The sequence below is a fragment of the Cyprinodon variegatus genome, unplaced genomic scaffold (assembly GCF_000732505.1).
Source record: "Cyprinodon variegatus isolate N-32 unplaced genomic scaffold, C_variegatus-1.0 Scaffold145, whole genome shotgun sequence".
Taxonomy (NCBI): Eukaryota; Metazoa; Chordata; class Actinopteri; order Cyprinodontiformes; family Cyprinodontidae; genus Cyprinodon; species Cyprinodon variegatus.
Window position 1 is genome coordinate 377,089 of NW_015150598.1, and position 19,975 is coordinate 397,063.

The 19,975-nt window shown below is 39.0% G+C and overlaps 1 protein-coding gene across 14 annotated transcripts in view; it reads left to right on the forward strand.

The window, feature by feature from the left end:
* The window catches only part of LOC107086212 (tensin-1-like), a 204,983-nt gene that overhangs the window by 111,688 nt on the left and 73,320 nt on the right, over positions 1-19,975 (forward strand). For all 14 annotated transcript variants that reach the window (XM_015377001.1, XM_015377011.1, XM_015377008.1 and 11 more), the window contains one exon: positions 14,963-15,001. In XM_015377001.1, coding sequence (XP_015232487.1) covers positions 14,963-15,001 — 39 coding nt within the window. The remainder of the gene's footprint in view (positions 1-14,962; positions 15,002-19,975) is intronic.

Sequence of the window (19,975 nt, forward strand, 5' to 3'; positions counted from 1 at the left end):
TGGCAGTGATGTTAGGCTGATGTTAGATGGGTAGGCATGGTTCTCTCAGTTGAAAGTTGAAATCTTTGCCACATGGAATTTGCCTTTTTCTTCATACAAAAATATTTCACTGTTATTCCAGAGAAATATAATTGCAGTGAGACAGTAAATGCTTGGATGTTGGTCCTTTTTAATGTTGGTAAAAGGTGTTCTCCAACTGTTCTCTGTGCAGTTCAAAGACTGTGGCAGAGTCAACCTGTCAACATTGAAGGGTCTGTGTCATGACAAGTCAACTTTTTTGAGCTTTAGTTGTTGTAACGCTCTTCCATCAAAATCATGCAAATGCTGGTATTTCTACTGGTTCATGCATCTTTAAATCATCCTGAAGGGTCCTGCTGTCTGAGCAGCAAGAGAACAGTGTTTAAAAAGCTCCCAGCAGAAAGCAAATACCTTAACTGTGCTGTGCCTCCACTGTAAACAAATGCCGACTTACGATGACCAAAGAGGGATGATGTAAAGTAGAACGCGATGATTTTTGCTCAGAGTTAAGAGCTTTTAGCTAATGTCTGACATGAAAACTATTTTTTTTTAGAATTGAGTCTCTGATTTTGTCCAGCCACCAGAAATGCCATGATACAGCAATGTCATCAACTGGGTGGCACCTCGATAGCGGTAGCTGGCTTTGCTTCTAGAGCAAGTTTTTTTCTTTGGGGCTGGAAAAAAAGCAACTATACTTCATAACAAATGTATGTAGGCATGTATTTACCTATAGATGACTTTGAAAGGCTTAAAGCACAATACAAGATCTTGAAGTCTTTCACCCTGCTGAGAAAAGATCAAAGATTTGAGGTTGTGCTTTCATCCTGTCATTCCAGCACAAGGGTTGTTTGGTGCAAGTGTTCCATCATTTCCAGCTCGTTCCTTCCACCCAGGCTTTAAAGCTAGGACTATAACATAGGGTGGAAACCTTGGTGTGTCCCATCTTTAGGCTTTGCGTGAAGTAGGGGGGGTCTGAGGGTATCCTCCCCTGGAAAATGTTAAAATTTAGACTCTCCAAAGCTAACTTTTTGTCTTTGTTACAACACTACATTTATCCTGATTATGGGAAATATCTGTGCTTTACTAAAGGTGGGAATTTAGTACGGAAGACATGAGATCATTTTTAGGTACAGCATCAAAAGCATCATTCAGCATCAAAAAGCGCCGCTACATTTTTGATGCTTGTACACATTAAGGTCAGACGCGCCTCAAGAGCATCTTTGATGCTCCTGAAGTGCGTCGATTAAAGAGTGTACAGGTGTGTCTAATGCTTCTGCTGCTTCTGTGTTCAATGGCGGAGAGTGGCTTTGCAATATTTGCTGTGATTAAGTGGGTAAAATGTGGTTTTAATATATTTTATATGAGAAACACTTCAAAACATCGTCTGTGCCGTCAGTTCATCAAGATTACGAACTTGCCTTTGAAATATTATTTTGCTGTCTGAGGTGTGCAGACCCCTACTTACTGGCTGTAGACTCCAGAGCAGACGCCAGAACGCTCTAGAATCCAGCGGCAGCTGCCTCAAGCTCAGTGGCCACCTGGCGGTTTCCCCCCTACGGTTCGTGGTGGCTGGAAGTAGATGTTATTGTTTTTCACGTATATGGTACAAATTGCAGGCACCAGGTTACTGTTGCTTATCATCTCAAACCTTTTATGATCACATTGAACCCATCTTTTGATTAATGCTTCCAGAGGGATGATACACATGGTGGAAGCAGCTATCATATCTGTGCTGAAGAAATGCCTGTGAGCGAGGCTGTAGTTGTTCTGTTTAGGTGATGTATGGGGAGTTAGATGCAATGGTGGTGTTATAACTTCTGAATTATAAATAGAAATGTACCAATACAACAGTCTGCATGTGGACAGCAATGCTCAGTTAAGCAAATTATCTGAAGGTCAATGCTGGTAGGAGATTCACATCCTCTTATGAATCATTCTCAAACATCTGCTTGGAAAGATAAGAAACAATTCGATCAATAATGTCACAGCAATCAATTTCTTTTTCTCTTTAGATAAAAAAAAGTCTGAATGTTTTCTACAAAACTTTTTAATATGTGACATTGAAGATTTCATATATGAAAATATTTAGATATTTATAACAAGGCAGATTAATTTGAGAATTAGGGTTTATCTTTAATGTCAGGATGTCATTCTTATCAAGAACGTTAAACATTGGCTACATTGTCATCCAGTAGGAAGGAATTCTGTAAAGTTTGTGACGCAGGGGCTTGCATTTTAGTGCGCACGACCCATTTACTGAGGCCTTAGTCCTCGACGCGGCCGACCTGGGTTCAAATCCGGCCTGTGGTCCTTTGCCTCATGTTCCCCCCCTCTTATACCCCCTTTCCTGTCAGCCTACTGTTAATAAAATGAGCCACTGGTGCCGTAAAAACTAAAAAAAAAAAAAAAAAAGTCGGTGACTCAATGCAGTCGGCCAGGTTTCCTTGGATAGAAAATGATTAATCAAATTGACTGTGACAAAGGTGTTGTTTAAGCAAAGATAAACAGTAAATTGCCCTCCCCTCATTTTTTTTTTATTTCTTACATTTACCAAGACAGAGTTTTGACTTGGAAACAAACTAAAACATTAGTGGTGATTCAAGAAAGGCTGTTACCTTTAGGCCAGAGTTGCTACATTCAACATGCCAATTAGGGTCCATAGAGTCTGGGATGGCTCTACTGGGAGTTTTGTCATTTTTTGAACATTCAGCTGTATCTGCAGAGAAGACTGACAGATGTCAGGGGTGCATAAGTCCAGCCCTCAGGGTTTACCATCCAGCGATTTTTTTCCTTCTCCTACCCACTCCAATCAAATTAATGGCTTGTCACCAGAGCTGGTTACTTGATCCTGATGAGGGAATTCAGCCATTGGCCAAATGCCACAGAATTTTTTCTTTCACTTTGAAACTGCATCAGACCAAAGTTGTTAACTCCAGACCAGCAAACCACTTAAAATCTTTTTAATGGCCTAACTTTACCCTTTCACATTTTATATCTATAGTCACTAGTTTGTCAGCTCAAAGATGCACAAAGATGTCTGGCTCCATAAATGTGAAACCTACTCCTACGTAATTATAATTAACAATTTCTAAGGCAACACAAATATAAAGATTAAGACTAAAAGTTCATAGATGATTATAGATAACATACCTATGTATAATATAATACATTTCTTTATGTAATTCCCTGTAATTAGTACAGACTGTAGCTTCAACATGATATATTCAAATCCGGTCACGTGGTACAGGGATCTATTTATTATGTAAATATACAGCAAAATCAGTCCAAAGGTATTGACAGATTCAAAGTTGGTGACATACAGTACATTACACTTTGACTATAGCCATAATAACTTTATTTATTTTATCACTCACACTGATGAAAAAAGATTTCCATCTGAGTAAATCCAGCTGATTGCATAGTCATTGACTTTGCAGAAACAGATGATTGCACAAAGTAATGAACTCTGCACCAATTTGTTTTACTGACACGTATTGAGCAACAGAAGTGCAGAAAAGAGCTCCCTTATAACAGAAAGTAAATTTCTGCAGAACCTGACTCAGTCTGCATCTGCCTATTGACCCATCAGAGGTTTGAGAAAAGAAGGCATACACACACACAAAAAAAGAAGCACTGATCCAGGAAAGGTTTAAACAGAGGGAGAGGCTTGATATAGGAGAGAAACAAAGGTAAATAGATAAGCCCTGAGCCTGAAATAAAATATGGGGGATGACAAATAGGAAACAGTTTCAACAATAGCTCCTTAAATTGTTGTCTGAGGAGACAGTGCAACTGATAGCAAGAGAACTGGCAGAATATTGGCAGCAGTAATTCAGTAGATAGCAGCCTTCAAGAAAGTGTCCCAGCTAAACAGAATACCAGGTAAGCTGTAGCTGAAATGAAGAGAGACAAAAAAACCCCAACAAAGATAAAGGAAACATTAACTATGAAAAATGCAAAATTGGAGAATAGCAGCAAAGTGAGGAAAAGTGGTTGTTATGTCCTCCAGCAGCTTTAGCCTGTAGCAGCATAACTACAGAAATGTATCTTGATATACTAAGTCACTCTGACTTTAAGCTTTATCGAAGCGAAAAGTTTTAGGCCTAGTCTTTAAAGTAGACAGGTGGTCTGTATCTTACACTTCTTGAAGAGCCTGAAAACTAAAAGATCTGCCTCCCACTCTACTTTTAGAGTATCTACTTTATAGACACCAGTAAGCCTACACTCTGAGACCTAAGGGTTCTTCCAGGAACATATGGAACAATTAGAGCTCTGATACATGAAAGAGTTTGATTTTGAAGGGCTTCATATAAAAGAGGAAGTATGTTGAATTATTTTCTTGATTTACAGGAAGCCTATAAAGAGAATCTAGAAATGGGAAAAGCTGATCTCTTCTCATGCGTTTTAGGTCATCACTCAGTTGGCTTTAAATATGCTGAAACCTGGAGTTGGAAGGAACAAGAAAACGTCTCTTGCAACATACTTACACAAAAAGTTCCTGGGATAATCTTTATGTCTTTTTTTATTTTATTTTATTGATTATGTTTTGATTGTTTTTAACAAGTTAACATGGATCCCTGGAACCAAACTGGAGCTTATAGATGCTCTAAACATTAAGCCCAGTAAGGACACAGCCAGTATGTCATAATGAAGATTAAATGGAAACAAACGCAAACATATACACAAGCCGTTGGAGACTCGCAGTGCTCCTTATGCTAAGAACCATAAATCACTCCCACAGACACGGGGAACAGTGTTTGGACACAGGCGCTTTCATGCCCTCCGCTCCATTATGCTCAATAAATCTGAGGCTTTCCAAAAGTTTCCCTTCAGGGAAACTGAGAGACCATAACTTTTCCCACAGACGGATAAACTCAAGAGAAAATGCATTTCTAAAAAGGCAGAAACAGATAAATGGGGAAATGTGATCGGGATAACTGGGAGTTGGATATCGAAGTTGATTTGTGAATTTCAAAAACAATAGAAGCGATTGTTATTATTAGAAAATAGAAATGGTCTGGTAGAACAAAGACACTTTGCTCTCATCACTCCTCTGTGCTTTGATAATATCCCAAGGAGGCGTACGGACAAGCTTTATGGCACAGAGGAACATGAGAGGCCAAGTAAAAGCCCTCTGTTACCAGTTACTTCACAAATTGAATTCACACACTGAATAGTTCTGCCTGATTGTCCCAGATGCAAATATGTGGATAAACATGAAAGTTCTCAGGGCAGCGATGTATTTATGTTACCAGAGCTGAGATCAAGGAATGGTTATTTTTCTTAATTTTTTTTATTTTCTCTACCGACTGGCACCGATCTCTATTCCAAGTGGAACTACCTAACCTGCATGCTGACAAATTCCCTGTTTAAAGAAAAAAATTCTTCTGCATCAAACTCAGTTTATCATTGGCAAATTACAGGTTTCTGGAATAAAGCAGATCCGTAGTGGGGGTTTTAAACGTATTTAGACCTGCAGAATGACATAAATCTCATTAGTTGGCTGTATCTGGAGTGCGTTAGCCTCTAACAGGAAGCTTGCTGCATGTGAGCACCGTCCTACAAGCTGAACATGCCTGACATGGGCATTTGTCTACAGGAAATGAGCCCTTGTTTAACGCTGTTAACACAAACATGTATGGAATGCAACAACACAATTATCCTTTATTATATTACACTCATTTGAATACTGTCGATAAGCATCAGTGTGCGTGCCTCCTCCCAACGCACTGCAGAAAAGGACCTGTGTAGGTTTTCATCTGAAGATGAACCACATTCAGAATAATTTACATTCTTGGGTTCTGGGCGGCATTGCAAGCCGATAAACCACCACCTATTTAATGGGACTTCTGTGCAAGGACCCAAAAAAAAAAAGGATCTGCTTAATGACTTGTTAGTTGTATTATAAAGCTAACATGCTAAATCTTTCTAAATGGGTACATACTATTTAAACAAATTTAATTATAGTTTTACTACATTTTTTGGTGTATTTTTAATCTACTTTTGGTTGTGTATTAAGCCGGGCATACTCTTGTGATTTTTTTCAATCGTTGCACGCAGTTACAGCTCACACTGTACGACGAAACTGCAGGGTTTTTCGCACAGTGTGAGTTCACAGCTCATGATGCATGTTCAGCACAACGTTCTGATGTGATCTACCTGCTCACACTGTACGTCTAAAAACTACATCAGACTGAGCTCCGCAGTGACATGGCGCTATTTGGACTCGAGGAATATGACGCTCACTAGAATGAAACGCGCTGCCTTGGCAGTTTGTGCAATTTTGTGCTGAAAGTCCTAAAAAGAAAAGGCGACGACGTATTTGGACAAAGACATGGATGAGCAGACGTGGCTACAACGGTCTGTCAATTTTACAGAGAGAACTCCATTTCACTCGCACCATGCCATGCTTTCGTGTTTTACTCTGAGAGGAAGAGGAAAAATCTTTGTTTGCGCAACAACAACTCCGAACTCACGATTCCTGATCGGGAGGCGGTCATGAGAGGCTGATCGCCCCTCGTTACCCCCTGTGCACTACACGACGCATGACCCACGATCAGGCTGAAAGTTGGTCTAATCTAAAAATTCTCGCACGACTCGAAAATCGGACCGAACAGGGCAAAAAATCCCACAGTGTAAGCCCAGCTTTATGGTAACATTTACATTAGGAGCATTGTATGTAAATTAAGTAAAAATTAATTGCATCTTATCATTAAGTAAATTTAACAGATAAACCCTTTTCAACATCTTAAAAATGTAGGTTTAAGTAAAAGTTTTCTTGCCAAAAATTTATAATTTTTTTTTTTACTAATTTTGAGATGGTTTATGATTCATAGTTTATAATTTGTGATAAAGCAAGCCATGCTTGCAAAGAGCAAAAGTCTAACAAAACTGGCATTTTTTTTCTAAATCATCTTAATTAAAGATAATAATGTGGATCTGTAATGAGGAGGCACTGAAACACTCCTGTAAATCCTAACAAAAGTATTACCTTAATTAAAGAATTTTATGGATTTTTTTAGGCCAATTTAGAGTAATTGGTGCATAATGGTGCTTTGAGCCTGTATCACTTTAGAAGGGTCGGATCCATCTTTGAATGAGTCATGCGACTGAGATTAGAACTTAACAGCAGTCTGAGCTCCCCTCAAACATGAGAATCAACTTAGTTAAAAGTTGTTGTTAGGCAACAGATTTGGCACTTAATAGATCAGAAATGGTTTTGGGTCTCTAATGAAGGATTTAACCTAGAGCGCTAAAGGTGACTTGATGACTTCTCAATCTGCCTGTCCAAAGTTCTGCTATCTTAACCAAACTTTAACACTGAAAGATACTAGTTAATTTTCTGCCAATACCCTTCAGCAATGCTTAACGCAGGTCTTGCTCTAAAGGAAAATACATAGGTTGGCCATAATTTCATAAGAATTATCAGATTAGATTTTTATCTAACTACCGTATTTTCTGCACTATAAGGTTCACTCAAAAACCTTACATTTCCTCAAAAAACAGCAGTGTGCCTTATGCATGGATTATTTCTGTTTCTAACTATGATATGATTTTGTGTTTCACACGGTACTCTGTCAAAATGTTTTAGTACGACTTTGATAAGCTTCAAAGGGAGTATCACCGTTACGGCTACTGTAGTGAGAAGCATGGCGGAGTAACGCATGCTGTGCTTCTCCATAATATTGCTGTGTGTGTCTAAGGATCCCAAAATGGCCCATTTGGTAAAGACTTTAAAGACAAGCATGCAACAAAGAATTTAACCTCCAGGCTATCAGTCATGTAGTAGAACATAGGCAAAGAGCAGGTATTAGAGAATTCAACTTTCATGAACCAATGTTGTGAAATCGGAGGAATAAAGATGAACTGCAGGTTATAGTCTGGTGCATGTTATATAGGAAAAAAGTTCAAAATCAGACCCTTAATTGGCAGTGATCTATTCTGCCCTTTAGTGCAGAAAATGTGGTATACTCTAAAGTAGCCCACTAAAAAATCATGACCAAAAGAAAGGAGCCTGAGTACAAATTAGGCTGACATGATGCTCAGCATCCACAACAGAGGGGGACCAGCATTTGGAAAAAATGGGCTTTCAAATTGCACATCGACTCTACGTCATTGGCTATATTAACCTGTTGTGGCCAATCGATACGCAGTCTATGACTCCAAATGAGAAATATTCACCAAACTTATCTGGAGCCAGCCTAAAAGCTGACTTATTATGACTGATGTATTATTCTGTTGTCAGTCTTAAAGTTCGATGACAGATTAAAGGGACATTTTACTGGAATGCATGCAAAAACCCAACTGTGTCCAATGTTAATTATATTTGGGACATGTCTATTTTCTGGGACTCATTGACTACGGTTTGGGAAATCTGAAAAAATGTGAAAGAAATGTTTTCAATTTGAAGTCCAGATCATACATTTTTATGTCACATATAGTAGCTTTTTAATTTTTTTTAAAAAGGGGGCTATAAACGTGACCAATGAACTTGAACTTTAAACTTTAGCTTGAAAGTGTAAAAAAATATCAGAAATAAACTGTTTGAAAAGCTTCTAATATGTTTGAAATTCTGCACTATTAGTGGGATGGAGATGGGAGGAATGTGCTTTATTATAGTCAAACATAAACTATGGGCTCATAAGAGGATCTCATGACCTCCGTTGGTAGAATTAAGCCTTAAGACCTTTTCCACATTAAATGTAAAGGCTTCACACAACTCAGTGATCAGATATTTACCTTTCATAGCAGCTGATTTAGCTGAGTGATTCCATCCTCAGAGCCATACTGCCATCATGAATCATGGGTTGGTCACGGGTAACTCACATGCTTAGCTTTAAATCTGTTTGGCTCTGTCTACTAGCAGATTTTCTAGATTAGATTAGATTATCTGGTGGCTTTTGTCTGGAGTCTTTTTCACACTTTGGTTTCCTCCTTCTGGACTGTAACCCCCCCCCCCCCCCCCCCCCCCCCCCCCCTCGGTGCTAACCTCTCTGTCTGGGTTTTCTGGGTGATCTGCTTTGCTCAGTTAAAAAGTCTCATTATTGAATACAAGAATACAGATTTTTAAAGAATTAAGGAAATAATTGTATTTTTAGCTATTAATTAAATCAATCAGTAATTTAATTTAACTTCATTTTGATCAGGTTATATATTTATCATTTATAAGGTGTTAAATCAATGAAGCCATTACTAGTTTTCTACCTGAAGGAACTTCGGTTTGAAAAATTCTGGTTTGCATTCTGATATAAATCTAATTTGAATCTGTATATACCTAAATATCTTTAGCATTTGTATACTTCCTATTTTAAATAATGCTATAAATATATATTTGTTTACATTTTTAAGGTGCATGAGGTTTTTCTGAAAGCTGTGAGACAGATATTTCATTTTTGCTTAGCAGTGGTTTTGGACTTTAAACTCCACTGCCCGTTTATCTGTTCAGTTTCCGTGCTCTTCAGCATCACCTGTCTAATGTGTGCTAATATAATAGTCACTGATCACTCAGTCTGTCAGAGGTGCACCAAAGCGAGCTGTGAAACCCACTGACTCCTGGATAAAAAGCCTGTTTTTAGGCCGTGACTCCGAGTCTAGTTGAGCTTGGGTTCTGGTTTGTCTGGTTGGAGAAAAGCTGAGCACATCCACATCCTGCCTGCAGGATGCTGCCTGCTAACTTGTGTTCTTAGCTATCATTGGAAAGCAGTTAAAGTGGTCCTTAAGAACTGCAAAACAAAAGATTAATGCAGACTATTTAGAGTTAGAAAAACATCCATGTTTTCATTAGATGACCCTGCTAAATCCTTTCTCTCTGTCATAGAAGCTCCTTGGTTTTCATGGTTGAGCTCTGGGCTCTTTGTGATGACCACTAAGCCTTTCTCTCTTCCTCTGCTGGTTTTTCATGTCTGGTTCTGGGATTCCTCAGCCTCAGGGAGAAGTTTTGTTTGTCAAAACAATGTCCTTACACCTCTGCAGGCAACCTGGATCATGCTGTCATACCCAGGCATGTTTCTAGATATTCCAAACATTTCCTGGGTATCTGGGTTCGCGATATGCTTGCTGAGCCGTTTGCTCACCGCAGGTGGATCAGCTGTCGGCAGCTTGCAGTGCAAACATAAAAACACTGACCAGACTGGAGGAGTCGGGACACCAGAGGGAGGAGGAGGGCCCCTTCAGCGATAAGGATGGAGATATTCAAGAAGGAGTCGTAACAGGGAAGGGTTTAAGATGGGCGTAAATGCTGTGTCCTCTCATCAGCTCAAAGGAAAACCTCGAAATCAGACACATTCCACATGGATGGCATCGTTCATCTAGGCTGCATGGAGATTTTCCTTCACATCTAACATTAGGGTCCTTCTGATGACACCATGTTGGGTTCTGCTTTAAAATGAGTCACAGCCTCTTTTATGGCAGCTGCTGCTACAGCAGAAATGGACTGAAACATATGATGTGATTAGGGTCATTTCCTGTTTAGAGTGAACATTCCTGCAATCCAAAGCGGGGGGAGGGGCAGCTATAAAAGACATGGAGATGCTTCAGTGGCCCGAAGTGACTCACTCATGTTTAACTTTGTGGCTTTAATCAGCCTGAGAAGTCCCATGGAAGTCATCCAGTCGTCTTTTTGCAGCTGGTTTGAAATCACCTGCTGCTCGTTTCCACGAGATTTTCTCCCTCCAGGCTGCCAGACGTTTCAGAAGTCTTTTAAAGTGGTGCTGATCAATGGATGTCCAGGCCTCCTGAAGAGGTTTTTAAGTTTTTTTTTTCATTGGACCGCTTGTTGACATCATCTTTTAATGTTTGACAGATGTACTGGAGGACACTTTAGACTTTCCCCTAAGTTTATTTCAGGGATTCATAGTGGCGCTGTTTTTTCTTACCATGCTGAAATTCAGTTTTAATGCGAATAACCAACTAAAATTTTTTACCAGGTCAATATAGTTTTCTAAAACTTATGAAAAAAAAACAAAACTATAGTATAAAATCACTGAAACAATAGTTTTAGTTTTTGAAAATAGGTTGTACAAAAAAAGCCCTCCACAAAACCTAATTAAGCTAAGTTAATTAGAGAAGAAAGTAGTTAAAACTAAATAAAATATATTAGACTGAAAAATCTAAAACTATTATAATTCATCTGTTAAACTTAAGATCATCTCATTAACCTTTAAGTACAGTTCAAAAACCAAAATATGTGTAGACACTACATTTTGAGAAAGTGAAGCTTATATTCTACAGATCCATTAACACAGATTAAAACATTTCAAATTTGCATTTATTGTAATTTTAATGATTATAGCAGACAGCTGAAGAAAACTTTTAACTTCTTGAAAAAAAACCTCTAGCATTTTCATAGAAAATTGAGTAAAAGGGAAAAAAAGATGAAAAAAGATCACATTGAGGGGACTGAGGCTGAAGTCACAGCAACAAGAGCAACCTTGGTCCTTCTCAGGAGAAAATGAATTGCTCAGTAATCCACCTTTTCCTTGTAGAGTAAAAAGAGGTTTGTATTTCATTTGAAAATCATGGTCTAACAGTCTGGAGGAGAGCTGAAGGAGTCGCGTTGCTTCGTCCAATGTGACGTCTCCTCAGCAGATGATTATTTAGGAAGCTATGTCGTCTGTTTGTACTGGTCCTCTGGGTTTCCTGAAGTCCAGCAGACTGGACTGACCAGAACCCTGCATGGAATGAGAAACCAGAAGCATTAATGTAGAATTTCTGAAAGAAAGCTGGGATGCATTTACAGCTCAGCAGAACCACAGTCAGCTCACCTCCATGCAACGCTGCATAGATGCATTAATTAATCCAAAATAAGCTCCAATCACATGGAGTGTATTAAAAGGAACATACTTTTCTTGGTCAAGACATTTCAATTGATGTTATATAATAACTCTCTGAGGAAATTTATTTTGTTTTCATTCTCTATTAATCCTAATCATGAAAATGACAAGAAATGAAAACTTGAATGTTTTACTCTACGTAAAAAAAGGGAAAAAAAAGAAAAAAAAAAAAAAAATATATATATATATATATGCATGATATTTGTTTCTGAATTAACTGGAAATTGTTTAACTTTATTAATATATTTGTAGCCCAGCCTGCATTGCTGTTAGATCTAAAGCCATCAGATTTACTCAAAATGGTTTTGCCAAATTATTTTTGCTCAACTGTGGTAAATTGATTAAAGATTTAACATTGACTTTAAAATTCATATCCTGAAACAGGGCTGCAAGGTGAAGCAGTGGGTAGCAATCAAACCCGGGAGCCATGGTTGGATTCCTGGCCCGGGGTCTTTCTGCCTGGAGTTTGCATGTTCTCCCTGTGCATGCATGGGTTCTCTCCTGGTACCCCCACTTCCTCCCTCAGTCCCAAAAATTGTGAGAGGTTGTGTGCATGGTTTTGTGCCTTTGTGTGTCTCTGTGTTGCCCTGCGGCAGACAGGGGACCTGTCCAGGGTGTACCCCACCTCGTGTCGTAGACCTCTGGCCCTACCGGGACCCTGACAAGGACTTAGTGGGACAAAATGGACTGATGTAAAATACTGAAACACTGATGCTGTAGAAGCCTTAAAGATGAAAACTCCAGCAACACTTGAAGTACCTGGAAACAAACCTCAGTGGTATATCAACAGGTTTCAGACTGTGGCTTCCTCCATGCTCATTACAAATCACCACACAAATTTTATTTAAATTAAAAGTACCTTACAAAAAAAATCTGATAAAGAAATCACATGTACACCTGTGCACCTGCTGGTCAATCAGCACATAGGGGGATGCTAAGTGTTGATTGGTTCGGGCCTGGCTGAAAAAACAGTTGTTTTAAAGGGAGGACAAAATATGCCACGCTAGAAACACTTTGTTCTTGTTAAAAACAAGAAAATAGATAAAATAAACCCTAATGATGAGATTAATACTTTACTTCTAGCTTTGCAGTTTTAGAATAAAAAGAAAAGGCAAAAATAAACTGGAGGACAAGAAGAGGATCATCCTGGGTTTAACTGGGATTCCTGACTGTGTCCAAACTAAACTCCATCATTACCTGCTGAACACCTCTCTGTCAGTTTGCCAGCAGATTTACAAACATAGATGCAAAGATACCCTGAGAGGCCCAAGACTTTATCCTGTTTGTTGGTCAGACGAGGAATGTGCCGCAGTAACAAAAAACAGACGTGTCCTTATCCCAAGCCTTGTGTTCATCCGATGACATAATTAGTCTCGGATAAGGAGAGCAGCCAGGATGAAAGATGCTTCTAGTGGCCGACACTTGTGATAACAGTAGAGCCTCATCTCCTAGAGCTAAAACGCAGAGTGGTAATAAAACCGGGATTGAAGGTCTGCAGGAGTCAGAAGCTCCCTGCAATCATCAAACTGTCGTTTAGCAGATAAAACCACTAACTGGTGGAAATTAAGTTTGCAAGTAATTTTTTTGTCTTTCCCCCAATGAGCAGCATTTGAGGAATGAAGGTTAAAGTGAAGGCAGGCGTGCACAGGAAGGAAACATCAACACGGACATCCTGCCTGCATTCATCCTCATCAGGCTTTTTCTGTAATCCCTTCATTTCAATCTTCTGTTAACCGCCATTATCATTACGCTCTTCCTGTTTATCAGCGCGCTGCAGTTCTTGCTCTGAGCTCGTTGAATGAGCCGAACTGCAAAGGATGAAAGTCGGGTCAGTTCAGACATCAGGAGGTCCTCTGATTCATACCTTATTTTAATTTAAAGAGCTTCTCTTATATTTCAGGTCAATTTCTGTTATCTTTTGCTCTTCCAAGAGACACCTTGGAGTTTAAAGTAGTTTGTGGCCGTAAAATAAAATAAGCATAAAGTACTCTGACTTTAAACATGACTTGTTAATAAATTTGAGAAATGTTTGAGAAATGAGACCTGCTGTAGTAGCATTTCCCATCCTGCCGTGTATGTTTCCTGACCGTTAAAAAATAGACAGTTTAAAATGTTTAGCCAATGGAGTCTTTTTGCATCTATGAAGTATGTAATGCTTTGTAATCTGCAGGCTTTTATTTGGAGAAAGGGTTCTAAGTAGATCTACAGAACCTTGACCAGCTGCATAATGTTTTAGTCTTGTTTGATTTCATAGTTATTTAAAAGGAAAAGAAAGTTCAATGCAGTTTAAACGTTTAATTAACTCCACCAAGTGGTAAACTAATGCATTTATTAGCTTTTAGGTAAGGCTACCGTGTGTTGGAGCCACTTCGGCATGTGGAGCTGAGTGGATCTTCATCTTTGCAGATAGAAATTCTGTATAAAATCAAGAAATGCTAATGAATGAATTGGATTTTGGCAGTTTTTATTTTTCAAAGAACCTGTTGAAGCCTGAATTAGTCAGATGTGAAGCTGTTCAGTTTAGTGTCGGATGTTCAGGAAGAAGATGTTTCCCTGTGATTCTGAACTGCTAGGCTAATCAGGGACAGTGTGACTGAGTTTAAAGATCTGAAGAACACGAGGGTCTACACCACATCTGGTGTAACTTTTATTTATTTGATTGTTCGTGTTGCTTAGAAATTGGCCATGTAACATCTATCCTACATTAGAGGCGTGTTGTGTCCTTATACCCCCTCTCCGAGGCCAAGGTCTCCGGACCAGAACCTGCTCATGGTCCCTCGTACTCGTTACAGGACCAGGGGAGATTGCTTCTTTCAGGTGGTCGCACCGGCGCTCTGGAACCATCTTCCTCTTTCATTGCGCTTACTTGATTCTGTTGATGTTTTTAAGAGTGAACTGAAAACCTATTTGTTTAAGAAAGCGTTTTAATTCCAGTAGATTGAGGGTTGTTTTATGACCATGTCTTTTGTGACTGTAAATGTATTTTATATTTGTAATGTAATTTTATGAAGCACTTTATGACCTCTATGTCTGTGAAAGTTGCTATATAAATAAACATTACTTACTTACATCTGACCAAAAGCATAACTAATTACGTTTCTCCTCGTTTGCAGGTGTCTTCCTCTTGTGTTCCAGCGACAAACTATGAGCTGGTAAGTAGATTTCAAATGCCTGAACTTATAACAAAATTTCTCACTTTGCAGTTAAATTAAGAAACATTTTAAAAAAGCTTAGTCTAACCTGAATTATTCAGTTTTTCTGTTAATAAAAAAGTGAATCATCATATAAAGGCGTCATCTGACGTGAGTCTGAGCTGAAGTAAGTGGAACATGACTGCAGTGAGAAGAAGCTGAAGGGCAGAGGAAAAAAAAAGGCTCTGGCTGCTTTGCCTTTTTTGGTATCGGTTGAAGAAGCTGTGTTGGGCTTGGATGAGATTTGCTCACTCGCTTCCTCACATGTTGTGTGTTTAAATGGTTTTGGGTGCTTGACAAACCAAAGCAAATATCCCCTGCACTTTACTGCTCTTGCAGAGAAAATGTCTGGGTTTTCTTTCAATAAAAGCTGCCATAATTAATCAGAAACATGTTGTTATCCTCACAGATGCTTTTGCACTAGATGTTTTCTGCATGAAGACATCTTTCTGAGATGTGCACAGGCTTTAAGACTATTGTGAGGAGGGATTTAGAAAACATTTACTCAAATCACCATTGTTTCCTGTCTACCATGACGTATTTGTGTTTGTATTAAAGGTTCTGATCGTCATTAATGCTGATGAGCTAAAGTTTAGAACATGTTTGGAAATTTGTGCATCATGTTTTTCGTGACCTTTCTGCTTAATTGGAATCAGGAAGCATGAATCGTATCTCCAACACTCAGTGGACAACAGGGTGGGGATAATCCGGACAGATTACCAATCCATTATCTTAACGCAAAGGACTGATAGCTATGTACAAACACGTTCACACCTAAGTGCAATTTAGGGACATTGACCTAAAAGTTGTATTTTCGGACTATGTGGTTGAGCTGAAGTACTCAGAGAAAAACAGCGGAAATGAAATAGTTAAATTCCCTGATCCTAGCCGCGTTTGCCCAATTCTAAAAACGTCAGATTTAGTCAATAAGCACATCTAGGGTAATTTCTTTCTTTTCTTTTTAGAAAACAACCAGGAACTATTATGATTAAATTATTTAATGGTGGGCTGGACAGTTGTGAAGTGGGTAGCGCTGCTGACTTGCAGCAAGAAGGTTCTGCAAGAAGGTTCTGGGTTAAAGTCAGGGTCGGGGTCTTTCTGCATGGAGTTTGCATGTTCCTCCTGAGCATGCGTGGGTTCTCTCCGGGTACTCCAGCTTCCTCCCAAAGTCTAAAAACATGACTGTTAGGTTAATTGGCTTCTCTAAATTCTCCTTAGGTGTGAGTGTGAATAGTTTGTCCTGTTTGTCTCTGTGTTGCCCTGCGATAGACTGGCGACCTGTCAGGGTGTACCCTGCTTCTCACCCATTGACAGCTGGAGATAAGCACCATCACCCCTCGTGATAAGCAGAGATAAGCGTGACTAAAATAGATGGATAATTTAATGGTATCAAATCATATATCGGTAGATGCACCACTGCTTCATCTTTTCGTACTGATTGTTGCTATGTTTGAGCGGGTCATGCAGAACCTGAAAGGTCAGACTGAAACAGGATGACTTGGATGGCAAGTACTGCTGGGAAAAAAATCTGTTTTGTTTGTAAGGGATGTGTAATGTCGGTGAGTAAGTCATTCATAGTATACTGTATATACAGAACCTGTCACTTTCGAGCATTAGGCGGAAACTGGTTGATCTGTGCACACTTCCCAGCCTTCCCTGCAGCGGGGGCAGAACTCCAAACCTCCACTCCTTGTTTGGCAAATTCCTCCTCTTGCTGCCAGAGACCAGAGATGATTTAGTGTTGCATTCAGGTGCAGACTGATTACACCAACCGTATATTACCTTACTGAAGGAAAAATGTTGGCAAGGAGTAGGAGCCCTTTTTACTTAAAAATGCACCAAATTCCAGGGAGACGAATGAGCCACATCTGGACAGAACAACAACTTTGATATCAGAAGATAAGGATTCATCTGATTGGAAAAGAAAATTAAAAACATTTTCGTTTTTTTTCTTATACTGACCTTAAAGGTTATCTTCAATTTTTTTCCCCCAGGTCAGCATGATCCCAAGAGTATTTATAGCAGGAATGCTGGGAATCTTTATCATCCTCTTCAGCTTTTGAATCAGTTTGGCAAGTGGTCAAAAAATTGGACGTTCAGGATTGCACCAGAAAGCCACACAATAAACAGTTTTAGGGATCTAGATGGTTAAAATGTAATCTCCCAAAGAAATGAAAAGGCTTTATTATCTGGATTCTTCTGTCACGTCTTCTTGGATTAAAACATAACCTGGGAAAATCCAGTAGTCATTTCTCTAACATCTTTAAACTCATCACTCATGATGAGGTGGTTTCCTGTTGGTGCACTGAGTAGACTTGGGTTAAAGCTTTAAAATGATAGATTTTAACTTATAAACACTTCTCTTGAAAGTGCTAAAAGACAAAAATATAGAATTTATTCAGCATCAGACTTATAAAGCATAAGAAACAAGTTTTTAAAAGATAATTAATGTTATATATTTTTATTTTTTTGGAGAGGAAGGTCCATTCCCCAATGAGCTGAGGAGAAGTCTTGTGTAGTTTCTGTTACCCAGTAGATTCTGGGTATGTTTTTAAATTAAACAGGGTGTCGTCAGCATATTGTTGGAAGTAAATTGATTCCTAACCAATAACAGAGCCTGGAAGAAGCATTTTTAGATTAAAACGATGTTGCCCAAGAACAGATCCTTGTGTGACACCCAATGTCACATGGGTTGTTAAGGAGTAGATCTGCTGTTTCCTCTGATTGGGCGATGAGCTGCAGAAAATATATATGGTGTAATGCTTGTAATTTAGAGTAACAATTTATTTGTCCAATTATTATGGTGTGATGAGTTGTAAATGGGTAGGTTTTGTTTTAGGGTGTGAGTTTCCGTGTGAGTGAATGTCCGTAACACAACTTGAAATTATTATTATTTACTTTTACTCAAATATGCATTTTAAGCTTAATTTTCAGATGAAAAAACACATCGATACTCATCTGCTTCCTCTGTAATTTTTTTATTCTGAATTTCCACAAAGTCTATGCATCTCAATTCTCCCAATTTTTGTTCCCTAATTTATTTATATTATCTTTCCAAGTCGCTAGAGATCATGGTTTTGTTGAATCTCTTTTTAACCAACAGTAAATAGAGTTTTAAGCTGTTTGTTGGCTTTTTGTTCCTCTATCAGTAGAAATGCATCAATGTAAGATGTTAAAGACACCGATTTTTGTCTGTTTTAAGAAATATGAAAATGCTTGGGTTCGACTTTCCAGATTGATAAACATTGAATTTCTTCTTAGTTACAAAAATGTTTTTGGTAATTCAACAAAAATCTAATATTAAAGACCCCTACCGGTTACACCAGTTAGAAAGCTGTCATCCTCAATATTCAGTGAAATTTCCCAGGTTACACACCGGCTCATCAGGTTCAGAGGTATAAAACGTTTTTAGTAGGTTTATATTGTGCTAAATAACAATAAATATCCCAAAGGAAATCAAACCATGTGGATCTAAGTCTGATTGGAATTAGTCACAGACCTTCAGCAATTCCCCCTCCTTGATATCGTTACAAACAACACTTTTTTTCTACTAAATGATTTGCACTAAATAATACTTCTGGGATTTAATACATTTTTGTTTACTTGGTTTATGACATTGTTTGCTCATTATTAATATGATTAACCAGCAGCCTAGAGAATCCCATCTGACATACTGTAAAAACATCCTTCATATGCGTTACATTTGAATCAGCTGAGTTCTACACTTAAAATGGCTTTTATTCCAAAATAAAGAAAAAAATCAAACTGACATGACGGAAACGTTCTAAAACATCAATATTGACTCTCTAACTTTGGGAACAGTATTCCTAGAGTTATGGTGTGTTCACTGACTGCAAAAGGCTCAGATTTTAGGGCTCTTAATGGACAAGCAGACCTTCAGTTGGTGACATATAAATATGCTAAACTCATTGAGAACCTTCAGTAGATTATCGTCTGGAGGTTGGATGTGTTAATCTGGTTTAATCTCTGTTTTTTCCACACCTGTTATTCCTCAGGAATGCTCTCCACTGTCCTTTCTCCCGTTTCCTTGGGCTAACACTTTACAGCTTCCCCTGAGTTGCCTACTGGACTTAAGACAAGTGAAAAAAAGAGCTAAATCTCAAAGAGAGCTTGTGAAATACCTTCAGACAAACCTGCAGCAGTATTAATGAGAAGCGTTTTAGATTACAGCTGACAGATGTGACTCGTCCACCAGCCCCACTGGGATGGCGGTGCTCCGAAGCATTCCTCAGACGTTCCCTCATGCAGATCCACTTCTGCCAGGAATAAGTTTTATTTTTGGGGGTTTAGACAGAGGTGGAGGGATGTGAGGTCACCTCCTCCACCCCTCCCCCCTCCTGCAGATCCAGACCTAATGAACGCATGCTCTCTGAAAACCATAAACCACCAACACATACGTCATCTGGGCAGATGAGGTGCAGGGCCAGGACATTGCAGAGTAATGACTAACTGTAGGGTAGAGATGGTGGAGATGTGGTCCAATTAGCACCAAGTTCAGAACCACAGAGTTTACTCCAGTGTTCTCGGTCTTGTTCAGCGTGTTTAGACACCGAACGGGGATCATGATGCAAGTCACAGCTTCCAGGGTGAAACTGATCGTTTGCCCCTTTGTAATAAAGGGACGGTTTAAAGTTCTGCAACCTGTGAAACCAAGAAAATAAAGACTGACTGGTGCGGTTTCAGACACAGATGCATCCTGCACAGCCTGGAGCGGTTAGCTGCTTTCCTTAAAACTGATCAAGATCGTTAGATAGCCTGGAAACAAAATGAAGAAATATGAAGAGAAAATAAGAGAAAATGAAAGTGCACTTTTCAAGCTGTTTTCATTTTGAAGATCCTTCCTTCCTTCCTTCCTTCCTTCCTTCCTTCCTTCCTTCCTTCCTTCCTTCCTTCCTTCCTTCCTTCCTTCCTTCC